This window comes from Perissodus microlepis, chromosome 9 (genome assembly GCF_051167445.1).
Source record: "Perissodus microlepis isolate ML-2025 ecotype Zambia chromosome 9, ASM5116744v1, whole genome shotgun sequence".
Lineage (NCBI taxonomy): Eukaryota > Metazoa > Chordata > Actinopteri > Cichliformes > Cichlidae > Perissodus > Perissodus microlepis.
In genome coordinates, this window is record NC_140469.1 from 25,196,560 (window position 1) to 25,211,848 (window position 15,289).

General features: G+C 39.4%; 1 protein-coding gene across 1 annotated transcript in view; it reads right to left on the reverse strand.

Moving 5' to 3' along the window:
* The window catches only part of LOC146380588 (cadherin-12-like), a 102,615-nt gene that overhangs the window by 26,594 nt on the left and 60,732 nt on the right, over nt 1-15,289 (reverse strand). The window contains exons 5-6 of the mRNA XM_084939784.1: nt 14,386-14,553; nt 11,789-11,976 (exon numbers count right to left, since the gene is read on the reverse strand). Coding sequence (XP_084795910.1) covers nt 11,789-11,976; nt 14,386-14,553 — 356 coding nt within the window. The remainder of the gene's footprint in view (nt 1-11,788; nt 11,977-14,385; nt 14,554-15,289) is intronic.

Sequence of the window (15,289 nt, forward strand, 5' to 3'; positions counted from 1 at the left end):
CCATTCAATTACATGTTTAAAGTGTCTCATTATTGCTTCAGTTGTTATGCACCTTTTTATGGGTGACTGCAGACGCAACAAGGAAGCGTATCAACGGCGGAATTTGTAAGGAGGACAAACCAAGTTCCTCTCATGTCAGTGCTGCTGCTCTTCAACATCACAACAGAACATACTTGAAATTCTAGACATGGCGCAGCGCCCTTTGATATGTAAATGTGCACCTTCATTGCACTGGCAGTGATACTGAATGAAGGAACTTTATTTATTTTTTCCTTGCCAATTGAACCTGTTATGTTCCAAGGGAATTTGTTAATTCAGAGCTCGGGACTAATCACAGCATCATAGTCTCACAGGTACAGTATTATCCTTCACACACGTTAAAAAGTCCTTACATCGACAGATTCCCATGTGTGAATACAGAACAATGGATGAGCTCGTTGACGATTTATACTGAGATATTATAAGGGCAAGTCCAAAAAAAAAAGTAATTTACGTCTCACTTGGCACTCATTTCTGTTTCTACTCGCGCCTTCGCAGCTTTCTCTCTTAACAGCATAAAGTGTTAGTTGCAGCTGTTGTTGTTTTTTTGTTTTGTCTTGTTTTTTTTACCTTGGTGGTTATTTTAGGGATGTGAGAGGCAGGATGATATGCATATTTAATAAGTTCACCGTTTGTTTGTGCATTCACTTCAGTATACTGTAACAATAGCAGAGTTCAATACTCTTCTTCAACTTCAGCTATGCTCACCTACTAACGGGGGGGATAGTTTTCTGCCAATAGCCGGGACTGTATCTAGTCTTTCCCACTGATGAATCATTATCACAGCACAGCAAGCCATTAGGGGGCAGATTTTATTTGTTTGTGCTGAATGCCTGTGTTACCTGAAGAGGGCCGAAGATTAAATGGGTGAAAAATCCAACAGTGTTGGTTAATCTGTGATGTGCGGAGCAGCTTTAAATCCGTTTAACCACAGTATTATATATTTACAATTCTGCTTATGAATCACCAACCCCTCCAACCCCCTCGAGAGCAAATCAAAGTTAAGCCAAACATGCCCAGAATATTACACATTTCTAATAGCAGCCACGTGAGCCAACATATTTCTCTGAATAGCAAAAGTGCGTGTTGTCTGGATGCTTATTTCTTGTGAGATCAATACCTTCCGAGCCTACATGACAGCCAGTCCAATAAGCTAAACACATTATTTGTTGGATACAAAGTCGCTTCAGATTCCACTGAGATTGTGAAATGAGCAGTTATGAGGCATGGTTTGTCGCCGGTTTAGTAGGGTTGTCTAAAATGAATGACACCTTCATGAAGTCACCGCAGTCATTGACTGACAGTTCGGCGAAATTCGGCCATGCAGACGAATACTTAAGCCCTGGGGCCACAATTGTGCTATCAGCAGTCAACTGACCACAGAGCACAAAGAGCTTATCATCAGTAGAGAAAAGCTTACATGCCCCAGAGAGCCATTTCATGTCCCTGTGAATACCAGGGGGTCCTAACACTGCGGAGAAGAGCTGCTCACTTTATTGTGCTGCCATCAGTCACATCGGTTTGTGTCCTTGGCTGCCTCGAAGCATCTCCATCCCCCCAGTGTTCACAACAGTGGAGTGCCATGTGAGAGCCTTGCCAGCAGCTCTGTCCACACTGCAGTTGAGTAGAGTGACTGTGAAAGACTCGCGCTGCCACTCTTAATAGGACAGGGTTAGCCATGAGATGAGCCCCGAGACACTAGTTTAATCTATAACACCCACGCCTCCCCAGGCCACCGGAGAGAGAAGGCACTTCATCGACTCCTAGCACCACCTCAGCCACCTCTTTGTCACTCTCTCTCCTCTTTTTCTCTTGTTGTACGTATTTGCTCACAGACGGCACATGCAAACACAGACATGCACACACATTGCTCCCTGCTTGGCGTCTCGGCAAGGTGTTATTCATGTGTTGGACACCTGAATCTCCCGCTGTGCTGACATATTGTTTCCTGCTTCCCCCCATCTCTGGACTCCTTTTACACCAGGCCTAAAATAACTCATTTCACCTCCTACTGGAACATTCGGCACGTTAATCAATAGATGAGTTTCAACTCTTGTCTTTGAGCAGGACTAGGTAGTATCATGCCACTCCATGGTCTCTGTTTTTTGGGGGATTCTTTTTGGCGTGTGTGTTTGTTTGTTTTTGTTTTTTTATTTATTTGTTTGTTTGTTGGGGGGGGTACTGTTATTATCCCATACAAATATATAGATTATGAGCATTTTATATTTCAGATGGTTTTACAATACAAGGGCAGGTTATTTCAAGACTGAATGTGCCTTTGTCTAATCAGTCTTCTTTGTTCTTTTGCATTCAACCAATATTCTTCACAGTTTTTGGGTCCTTCTAGCAGCTTGTTCATTGTGTTCGCCGTTTGACCTTTTTTTTAAGCTAGTATCTCAGCGAGATTGAAAGGCGCTAACAGCGTTCATGCTCTGAAATGATTACTGTTCAAACAGCACAGTAATGACATGTCTGATGAAGAAATTAGACTGCAGTCACTTTATGGCTTCAGTAAAATTAAGTCCTTAATTGATGGCAGGAAGGCTGAAAAAAAGGCTTCTTCTCTCAGTACAGTCAATTGACTATGGGGAAGTCTAAATATGGACATTTTGAGCAAAGGCAAACCAAGCAATCAGTCAAATTTGTTTTGCTCCCTATTGGTGGCACACTCTTTTCTTAAATGCCATGCAACACTATAACATTAATCACTTGAACATGCTGTTCTTTGGGAGCAGAAAAAAAATGTCACCTTATGCAAGCTGGATGACTCATTGGCTGACTTTGACTGCTGCTTTATTAACTCAAAATCTTGAAATACATTCTTTCTATTTACATTTAAATACATTAAATAATCCAGCTTGTCTTGTACCATACCATACCATACACCATACCATACTTCTACCATAGCGTCTATAAGCAAGAGTGATGGAGTCTTGAATCTTACAGACTTCTCTTATGAAGCATTATGTCAGTTAAAACTTTTCAGATATGGTCTGAAATTTGCTTGTGACAGCATCATTTGCAAAGCAAAAATTTGTCAGCCCCAGAAAAGTGCTCTTTGATTTGGTAAGTTTGGACGCCAGTGAACTTACTTTCATGTTCAAGAAACCAGTCTGAGATCATTTGAGCTTACTTATAATGTGGCCATAAAGGGACAGACACAGTCAACAACAACAACCAGGGAGGCTGTGGTGTAGTGTTTAAATCATGCTGAATTGGTACTAAATGGTTCAAAGTGTGCAAACATTGCATCAACACCACCAGCAGCCTGTTGATGGCAATATGGATCCCTATTTTCATGTTTTTTGCACCAAATTCTGACCCTACATTTGACTGTCAGAGAAGACATTTTTTCAGTCCTCCGTACCATCCAGTTTTGGTGAGTTGTGGCAAATTGAAGGCTCAGTTTCCTGTAATTAGCTGACATGAGTTGTACCTGGTGTAGGCTTCAGCTGTTCCATTCAATCTGCTTTGTGTTTTAAAGATGCTGTTCTGCAAATCTTGGTTGTAACAAGTGGTTATTTGATTATTAGCTCCAGGCAGTTTGTCCAGTCTCCACTGACCTCTGGAATTAGAAAATGATTATTACCCTGAGAACTCCCACCCACTGAATGCTTTCAGATTCTCTGTAAAATGCCTGTCTGATACCAAAAACCACGGCATATTCCCCTTTATTCCCTATCCCTATATCCCTGTTTCTCAGTTTGAACCTCAGCAGGTCATATTGATGATGTCTAGATGGCTAAATTTACTGAATTGTGGCGATGTGGTTGGTAACACAGTGGCTGGTGAGTATATGCTAAGTTTGAAACCTTCAAGCCATTTTTTTCTTTGTCAGATGTTTCAGCACCAAGGACAGAGTGAGAAATGACATGACACCATTGTAACAAAATATCCAACAGCAGCTCAAAAACACTGTAATATCCAAAGAACCATATCATATTTGTCTTATCTAATGATGTGTTAAATTTATTTATTTTATTTTGTCTGAACTGCCAGGCACTGGAGATGAAACATAGCCATTTGGCTAACTCTGGCATATTTACATTGATATGTTCATTAATATAGACTGCCCCTTTTAAATAAAAATATTTCAATTCAAATTTATTTAAAAAAGGAGATTTGCCAGTAGGATGCCCAGATACATGTAGGTTTAAGGCAAGATGGACTGGCATGGAAATGCTGTTATCATCTGAGGTTACAGGAATGCTGGCTGAGCTGTCCAGATTTTCCCTAGCATATTGCATACATATGTTCTAGATATATTATTTTACCAACCCCAGTTGTTTATAAATACTCATGGTTAAGCTATAGATACAGCAGCTTGCAACTGAAGTCGTCTGTACTTCTCTACAGTGGTTTATGGACCACTGTCACTCTCTGTGGTAATGGATTTGGAAGTGGTGCCAGAGGTTTGCAGCAAATGCTCCTTATTCAATGCACTGTGGCCGCTGGGGGCATTCAGTATTTACAGGGAGGAGATAGTCCTGTATTAAAATAGATTCCCTGAATGTGAGCCAGCAAATATTAAGCCACACAAGCTGTCATTAAACAATGCTGTTCCTTTAGGCCTCGCACATTTCAATTACACATATCTGAAATCTTTTTTTTCCTCCCAGGAGAAGGCAAATAAACAGGCAAATGGACAAACAGCATTCAATCTAACTGAAAACTATTCTAGCGTCGTAACCCAAGGTTATCATGCAAAATCTCTCAATGTGTGGGTGTGCGAGTCTTCTCCATATACCTATAGTGGTATTTGAACAAACTGTGTGCCACTGCATGCTTTTCCATGTACAGTATGTCCCTCTGTATGCACACATTTGTCAGTACGTCTCCTTGGGAATTCATTGGTGGATTTACCTATTGTCTCCCATAATCTTATGCTTTGCAGATGGGATGTACAAATTCCCCCTATGCCTCTGTGCCTCTTTTTACCTCTCTCCCTGTATTGGTAGACTGGGAAACAGATGATCATCCTTTGAACCCAACACTCAGCCTGATCCTCTTATCATAGCCAACCTTCCTGAGTCTTTAATTTGAGGTCTGCCAAAGTCTGCTCTGTGCACAATGTGGCTCTTGTCTCTACCCCACTGTTTTTAATGTGTGTGAGAGGGAGGGAAGTAAAAAAAAAAAAAAAGACAAGAAAGACAGAGAGGGAGGGGAAAAGGTAGGGTGAGGGGTGATCTGTGCACATTTGCACACCTGTCTCTAGGGATAGTCTATCAACCTGAAAAAAGACAAGTCCGTAGGCAGGTCAGTATTCTGGGGAACACAGTGAACAACTCTTAAAGGCTTCATCTCTGGCTACCTGCTTCCCACACCTTTCCAAGGCAATGCTCATTCTTCCTCTTTTCTCTTTCTCACTCCTGCTAATATCGTAATCCCAGATGGGAAGGAGCACGTGTTGTTTGGCAAATTACCCTGTGGGGGGTCTGGTCAGTTAGAGGGGCTCAGAATGCCTCCCTTCAATGCTGGCTTTGTACAGAACCATGCTACTGTAGGGGATACATCACAATGCTGCATTGTTGTTATGGCAGCATATCAAACATGGGAAGTAAAACAATAGCAGGAAAGATGCATCCCTGCCATCCATCGAGGCTATGCCTGATGTAAACAAATAACTGTCTTCATTTACATTATAATTGCCTCCTGTTTCATTCTGTTTTTCCATTACTGTCAATGAGAAGGTCACGATATAATGATCTACAGCTATGACTATATCCACTATTCGCTTTCAGTGTACAGACGCGTGCCTATGATCTACACACACTGGTTTGCACATGTTCATGCACACATGTATAGAGCATACTGAGGGAGCTCTTACACTAAGCAGTGAATCAATTACTCACTCAGCTGCATATTTTTGGAGGATCAAAGGATCACACACCTTTGTGTAGTCGTGTGCTGGGGCATGTACTAAAAATGTACCAGTTAACGAATACCTCAGTCTGATAGATCAGAAAAACAAATGCAGATTAGCATTCCCCCAAAGAAAATTTTAGACACTTACATCAGAAAAAGCCTGAAAGGCACAAAATACAGATAGAATTGGCTGCACCTTTTTTTCAAATACTTCTGCAATCAGATGAAATAAATGCTCCGTCCCTGAATAAAATGAGAGACAAAAACGGATCTGTTGTAACTCCTTGGCAGTGATTTTTTTTTAGTGAAGAAAGCAAGTTTTAATGTGAAACCCACTTCTTCAACTAGTAGAAGTGATTTTTCATGTGAAGCTGTAACGCTGTGAAGGAAGACTCTTTTTATACACAATTACACACAACCAAAAATAATTACGAGATAAGAAAAATTAAATGACATCAAATTAAATTAAAATTAAATGTTGCTGCTAAATAAGTATTTAAAAAGAAACAAAAAAACAGAAAAAAGTTGTGGCTTATCGATTACATATGTTCCAACACATTTAAATGTTTTCTATAAAAGCATGCTAAGCATAATCTTTAGTCACTGACATTTATATTGTCTTCTTTTCCACAATGCTGACATTTTCTGGCTTTTTCATCATGCAAATGTAGCTTTCCTTTGCACTTTTTTTGCCCTTTTCTCTTGAATCTCAGTACCACTGATAGAAAATGCCATTTAAACTCACCACAGGGGTCTGCTGCATCCTGCTAAAGTGAAATGCGCAAAAGAATACGAAGGTATCAGTGTAACAATAGACTTGTGTGAGCAAGTCAGCTGCTAAGTGATTGAGAGCTGATATTTCTGCATGTTTCTTTGTCCATGCGTTAGAGAGAAAGCGAGAATGCATGAAAAACTTTATATGAGTGCATCTGTGTAGTTTATTGTGTGGGTAATTTTAACTTTTACACCTTCACATTATTTGTTCTCTATTTTTACATGACACTTTCTGAGATAGTGAGCCAAACATTTGCCAGCTGTTCCAGTGATACTGGCATGATGGCAGAATTGTGGAAGCGTGAGCATTTCTGTTATTGTGTTATGGCTCCAAATGGCAATGAAAGGTATGAGTTTGTGCACTGCTGAAAACAACATATTGCACAGTATTAGTTAGGCCTGTAATGCTTGATGCTTTCATAAAACAAAACAGAGTGGAGAGGCAAACAAATCAACATCAGGAAGCCCGTGTTTCTGTGTGCATAGGCACTTTGACTTTGATTTTGATTAATATGGCCTGATGAAGGCAAAAAATCAATCCAGTGGTAATTAAAGTTATATAAAATTCTATTAATGCACTTTTTTGTGATGCATGCCATCATTGTAAAAGCTGTACCTTTTAAGAGATGGCCGGTGAAACCTTAATGAGACCGCAATGTGACTCTTCTCTGCCCATGCAGCACTCACCCACCCACTGCAATTGACTTGAATGCTTTCAATGTCCAAAGAGAAATATCATCCTTTTGCTGTGGGTGTAAGAGCGACATTATGTCTATTTATGTGTGTTTAAACACAAAGATTTTTCAAGTTGTTAACCAGATTTACCACAAAGAAAGGGTCACAACAGAGCAGAGCATGGCATGGCATAAATGATTTTAATGAGGATATTCTGACTTGAAGAAATTTAGAGGTTTGCTTTTTTGTGTCACAGCTCTTTGTCTAAATCTAAAATTGGATTTTTCTCTCTACAGATGACACAGAATGGCTGAAAAAGCAAAGAATCAAGGTGCTGGAATGACCAAGACAAAGTCCACAACTCAGCCTGATTGAAACACTTTGCTGGGACCTTGCTTTTGGTTCCTTGCTGGAACCAAAATTCCTCCACAAAGATGTGACGAGACTGATAAAGTCCTAGAAAAAAATGATTACTTCAAGATATTGCCGCTAAAGGTGGTTCTACAAGCTGTTGAATCATGGGGTGTACTCAGGCGTTAAAGTGGACCAGCACAATCCGGTACAGCGTTCCTACACCTTGAATTAATGAACATTTAAATCTGATAGACAGGTTAATGCATATTATTGCTGAATGAGTTCATTTTTGTGTCCTGCAGCCTGTGTCCTGTAGCTGGCTGTTGCTTTCAGTAATGGCACGAAGACACTTAGTCAGCAATAAGAAAATAATGAAAAGACCTGGTCACACTCTTTTTTTTTTCTTCTCATCTTTGTGATGTATTTAAGGTGCAGATGTAAATACACTCGATCACTATACAGCATCTAGCTAACACCACAGAAGTGGAATGAAAGTAAATGAGGTAAATTGTTTTAAGTAATTTCAAATGTAACTTTTCAACCTGTTTAAAAATGACAAAAAAAAAAAAAACACAAAAATGTTTCTGCACAGTTCTGCTTATTTTTTTCAAAGAGTTTTAAAATCAGACACTGGACAATTGATGTATACTAATTTTGTGTTATTCAAATCCAAAACGTAGCAATGGATATTGGAGTAGCAGCACAGGTCACATTTTTTGGTGGTCTTGAGCAATACTTCTGATGGTCTTTCAAAGTTTCCCTTTGGACATTGGCTGCTTCTTCATTTGCTTTCAGTACGTCTACCTGACTGTTTACAGAGGAATGTTTATTTTGGTTTCTTAAGCCACTTACCACTTATATTCAAGTATAAAAGAGGCACCTCATTGGATAAACCAGTGTTGTCTCTATGCATAACAAGCAACTTTGTAAAGACTTAAATTAAATGATACCAAATTCGTAGCTTGCTGCCTGTTACAAAAACAAATAATTTGTTCTCATTTTTTTTTAAAAACTTGGATTTATGATGCATTCTGTCATAGTTTTGCATTTCAGCCAGTGGTGTTATGGATCTAGGAAAAATGAATGAAACTACAAACGTAGGTTTTAATTTACCATGTAATGCAATGTGGAAAGCATCTGGTTGGCAACACCTTGATTTTTCAGCATGGCAATGATTCTAAATACACTGCCAATTCAGTCGAACTATACCTGGACAGAAAAACCCACAATGGTAAGCTTTTGGTCATGGATTGGCCAACACAGAGCCCGTATCTCAACATTAATGTAGCAATGTGAGATCATCATGACCAACATCCAAAGAAAAGCTTTGAATGTCCTTCAAAAACTTGGAGTAGTATTCCTGACTAGTTACTAGTCCATGACAAGAAAACTTCAGGTTCAGACTGTCTTAAAAAGCATAAAGCAAAATTACATAATTTCCTTCATTAGGGATTAAGAAAGTATTCTGATTCTGATTCAAAGCTGGTCATGGGAAATACTGACTTTCATACCACAGAGTATCAGGGCCACATTAAGAAAAAAATATATACATTATTAATCATTTTGAGAATAAAGTCAAAATTCTATTTCAGGAAAAAAGTTGAAATGTGAAGATTCCTGTTGTGGTTTTAAGAAAAAAACCCCACAGCTGTTATGCTCTATACAAAATGCCCTCTGTAGTGAAATCAATTACACTTACTGTTACAAGGAAATTATCCCTCTTTTAGCACATAAATACTATGTGGTGATAATTATAAGGACGTTGAAAAAACGGTGCAGAAATCTGCATTTGCTCAGAACGAAAAAAGCACACAAACTCTGAGTTGGCCAGATTTGTACGAAGCAAAATGGCTGACAATGGACAAATGCAAGGAAACAATGGTTACACTCTTCTGCAATAAAGAGAATGTATGTTGTATCAAACAACACGATAGTGCCAAGGCATTTTGCATTTTTTCTTAATGTGGCCCTAACACTCCTTTGTACTTTCAAGCTAATCAGACTTGTACAAACTCTGTTTTCCTCTAACATAGTGTGTCTCCATGTATGCACATTTCAATAAATCACTGAACTTATTCCCCATTTCCATTCCCCGTAGGTGGCTGAAGACTTTTGCACAGCACTGTCTATACATATTTAAATGTAATAATGGATTGCATAATCAGTCTTAATATAGCTTCATTTTTAGCAGATTAGAAGTGATTGCGCTGGCTGGACCATTCTATTTCTCTCTCTAATTTTAGTCTGTGGCTGTAATGGCCTTTTTTCACCTCTTGCATTTACAGGCCCCCCTCGAAAATGTGATGACAGATCTCAGTGGGTTTATCCTAGGAGTAATACATTTCACTAATATCACTGTGTGCCACTTACCATTTTGTGAAGTGTTATCATGGCCACTCTAATGCTGTGTGTGGTGAAAGAAGTTGGTATTAAATGAGATACTTTTGCTCTGTGGTTCAAAACAGCCAGCAACCAAGACCTCGTGCTGTGGGTCACAATGCTCTCGATGTCTTAATCCATTTAGCAGAAAGAACATATGGCATACTAAATGAGCCTTGACGTGCTGAGTGAATGCTTTATATAGCACAGGCGCTCAGAGAGAGTTAGGCCATGTCTCCGTGCTGTGCTTTAAGGCATGGACAGCAAGGACTCAAGCAGAGAGCAACATCTCACAACTGAGAGATCACAGGTGTGGCCCTTGCATCTGCCTAGTCCAGCATTATACAACATAACAAAAAGAGGGACTACCTGAACACTTTCACTTATTTGAATATTGTTGCTATGGCCTAAAAATGCTACAAAAAACCTTTTGCAGTGCTCAAAACTCATAATCACACTACTAAACATATTATCCATGTGGACATCCTGGGTGTAAAGATAACAAAAAACAATGCGTGATGGCAGTAACTAACAGAGATGGGCAGTAACGCGTTATTTGTAACGCGTTACTGTAATCTGATTACTTTTTTCAAGTAACGAGTAAAGTAAGGGATTACTATTGCAAAAACGGTAATTAGATTACCGTTACTTTCCCGTAGGAACGCTGCGTTACTGCGTTACTAAAACCGTGATTTTTTTGCGAGAATGTCTCATGACAGTGACGTAAGCGAGTGCGCCGTTAGTGACAACAGCTGTGTGCAGATCAACAGTGGATAATATATCGAGTGCAGAGAGAGTATGAGCGTGCAGCGTTTAACATGTGGAAGTACTGACCTTACTTTGAGTTTGATTCCATAAAAAGTGACAAAAACATTAGTGTCCGTTGTGCGTGGGAAGAAAACTTCTTTTTACAGCAAAAAAAAACCCTAAACAAGCACCAAGTGCACAACGACATAATGGGAAATTCACTCGTGGATTCTTCCACTGACCGCTGCGGCACACCTGCACCAGGGTAAACCTCTGCCTCCCCACTCCTGCTTTACAGGTGAAAATAGAGCAAAAGGACCGCTAGTCTTTGACTTTATTTATTTTCTGCTGTGTTTTACTTGCATCTATTTGAAAGACTGAGTGTAAACACAAAAAATATTTTATTTTATGTGCTGGAATGTGCAGAAAATAGGTTTAAATGTTAAACTAATTTATTCAAGTCAGAGAATGGTGCATATAATTTAATTTTTGCTTGATGCATAAAGTTAAAAGATTAAAACTGATAAAACAAGTTAAAAAAAGATACTTTTCCATTTGATTACATTTTGTATGATGGATTATGCAGAAAAAGTAGAATTGGGCTGAAAGATCGATCGCTTTATCACCTATTCAGGTTGTAAATTGTGTTTTTTAAAAGTAACTAAGTAACTAAGTAATTAATTACTTTTGAAAATAAGTAATCAGTAAAGTAACGGGATTACTTTTTGGGGGAAGTAATCAGTAATTAGTTACTGATTACTTTTTTCAAGTAACTTGACCAACACTGGTAACTAAATATGCTCAGGTTACTGCAACAGCCTGACCCGTAGAGATTGACACAGTCCGGTCTTTTCCCATTTCTGATAACTCAACGCTTCCAGCAAATGCGTGTGTTAATGTCATTAATAAAACACGCAACCATTATTTGAAACAATTAGCAATTCTGAGAAGCTACCTTTCTGAGAATGATGATCCCCTCCTGGTTGTGTTCATTGGTAGAGATATCAAACATGGCGCCTCCATCGCCCGGCACAATTGTGTACTCCACTTCTGCATTTTTTCCGATGTCCAGGTCATGGGCTTTGATTCTCCCAACAGCAGAGCCCACTGTAGACGATTCAGGAACTCTCAAGTGAAAGAAACCTGCCAACAACAACAACACAAAAATATGTTTATATAAATCAGACAGCACTCATTTGTTATCATCTGTTGTCATCAAATGGAAATATAGAGCTCCTTACATCCTCTGTGCTTTTAGTATTCTCTCACCGAGCCAAGGATGTCTTATCCACCCACAGGCAAAGCAACTGATATTCTCTGTGTCTGAAGTCAGGCCTGTAGCTATAGGCATGATATTATTCAATTTTGACGTGTTTGGACATCAAGGCTGCTCGGCTCCTTGAAATTGGTTGGCTCAACCTGTAAGACCAACATACACAAGAGTCCAGGGGCTTTGATACTACCAACAGCAGACATTTCTGCCGAGGATTTGGGAAGAAATCCATAAGCAAACAAACAGCAGGTTGATTGATTATCACTTACACCAGGTGGTGGATAGAAATGCATCTTTTTTTTTTTTCATTCTAAATTTCCCTACTCTGGCTGAGAAGGATATCAGTTTGAACTATCAGTTTCTGCTGCTGCCAGAGAAATGAAAACTTTACTGTTGCATTAAAAATCGAGTGCCTACACCTAGTGACTTCAAGGAGGTGGTGTGGGCGATTAGTAGCACACTGAAAGTGGACCTGGAACGTCTAAGGGTAATTACACCACTGATTTTGTCCTTGCAATCTATATAAGTTTAAGAAATCTCAGAATGATGCAATGTCAGAAGGCACTGCAATATTATTCATGATGACTGGATTAGCGAGCGCTTCTAATCAGAGTCCAGCGGCTGAACCTGACCGCTGCACCAGCTTCACTGCTTTGCCATTTTAATAAGCAAATTCCAATCAGACTGAATCAATACTTTAAAAAAAAAAAAGCAGCAAAGACCAGTTACACGTTTTTTATTTGCTCAGCCTTTATTTGACAAATAAAATCTTGCTTGAACTTGAGGATTAGAAAGGATCAATAAAGAGAACAAAATGTGCAGAAGAAATTGTGTGATTGTGCTTCTGATAACACTGGATTCCTACTTTGTTTCTCAAAAATAAATATGCTAAAACAAAACCACCAACTGTCCAATACCACAAGAAAATAATAGCGTACTATCTTAGGACTCATTTGTTATTCCTCAATTTTACTATGGATCATAGCTTTTTCCTTCATATTGATCCAAGGATTGAGAGAGGAAAGCTGCAGCATATGTGTGAATCCAGGAGCTGCGATTAAATATAATCAATAAATAATCAAATACTCTCAAGAACATCCTGTCATTTCAAAGTCTTTTCAGGTTCGTGTCCTTTCAAGGATAGAACAAGAACGTTTTGTAAACCCCAGAGTGAAAAAAAAATCAAGTTATAAATTATTAGATGGTAACAAACAGCTGTTATGTGGCACTGTCATTGGGTTAACAAGCTTCTAGGATTTAATTCAGCTAAACCAGATGCAGGTACTATACACCGCTATTAGTAATGGCATCTGCTGGCTTTCCATCACAGAGGTTTAGGGGATTGACAGTTCCCAAACACATAATCTATAATAACAAGCAACGGAAAGACAGATGTGTGGTGGGTTCATACGGCAATATATTACTGAATCAAAAAGAAGTTCTTCTACGCATGACCACCGCACATTATTTAAACCTGCAAGCCCCATATAAATGGAAAAAGGAAGAAGACAAAGGCAGGATTTGGGACAGGGCAGAGGAGCCACCATACTTGGCCCAAACCTCTGTGCTGTGACAGCATTATGGAAATATCAGCTTTTCCTTGCAGCCAAAGGAGCTTGACCGTCTGACTGCATCTATTTACATTCAGAGGAGGCCATTCAGTGTCACCTGAAATACCGAAAAAGTCTGCATCAATACAGAGCAGTATTTGTGCTTTCCTGTCATACAGTTGCTGGCTTGGAATAGAAAACATTGTGCAGAGAGTTTAATATTTATGCTCAGTATATGCAGAGAAGCTTTCACAGATCAATGATTTTACAGAATTGTGGATTTTTTTCCCCCCTGCATGGCTTCTTACATGACCTGGTGAACGCTACAATTGAATTAATCTGTTTAGCTGCTTATATAAAATACTGAGTAAAATACTGAGTTTAAATACACTGGCTCAATCCCTGATGCATCAGCGACATGCTCAAATCTGATCCAAATATAGAAGGATGCCCCATGAGCGAAATAAAACCAACCCCAGTTTATTTGCCAGGAGTAGTAGCAGTAGATGCAATCATGCAAAATAAACAGGCCATTGCTTACGACAGTGCATAATGACAAATAATGAAAAGCAATTACAAAGAGTACATATGATGAATACCCCCTGCCCCGTTGTAATTGCACAGTGTTTATTTCATTATCAAAAAAATGTGTGAACCTGTATAAGGTCATCTCCATCATCATTGCTCTACATAACAGCCAAGACGTTGTTTTCTGCAAAGTGCACTCACTTTTAGAGAACCTGGGTGGGTTGTCGTTGACATCACTGAGGGTGATGTTGATGGTGGTGGTCCCAGCCAGTCCCCCCAGCTGGCCCCCCATGTCCTTGGCCTGGATTAATACCTGGTACTGTTCCTTCACCTCTCTGTCCATATTGGGCAAGGCTGTCTTTATAACCCCTGGTGTACAGCAAGATTGATGAGAAATACAGATAATAAAGAAGAGATATAGCAGAGAAGGAAGAGCAGATAGTGAGAGACAGAGATGGAGAGATAGAGAGACAAAGGGAAAAAAAGTGGTGAACATAAAATTCTCAGAAAAAAAACAGTTGATGCCAGATCCACAATTTACTTCAAAAAGCACAATATATTTCCACCTAAGCAGCTGACTCCCGTGTAAGAAGCTGCATATGTGCTCAGACCAAGGCTGAAATAGAGGTCATCTTACAAACTGGAAACACTTGACATTCAATAGGGAGCTCTGGTGAAGCCATATAATGATTCACTTGAGGATCAGAGACCCTGAGATCAGAGAGCGTTTGTACTGCAGATTAATAGCTAGGTCAGTGGGAGGTTGGCAGGCTAAAAAGAGGCAACCAGCATAGGTGGGTCCACACTTTCTCCTTTTCTCCTCACTCAATCTGGTGAGGATGTCCCATTTGATCCGCAAACATCTAACATGTAAGAATCCCAAATCAAAGACTATAGTTATTTTTTTTTAACTTCTGTCATCTTTTTCTTTTGGGAAGAAGGAGAGTGTCTCTCCCTGTGACATGCATGGTGATTTATGTATATTGTTGTCCTCCTGCCTTTGCTCACCTTTTACCTCCCAGTGTTTGTTCCCCTTGTTTATGTGCGTTTGTAGATAGCTGCAGACCCAGCAGGGCAAACATTTGCTTTAACAGTTTGATTTTTT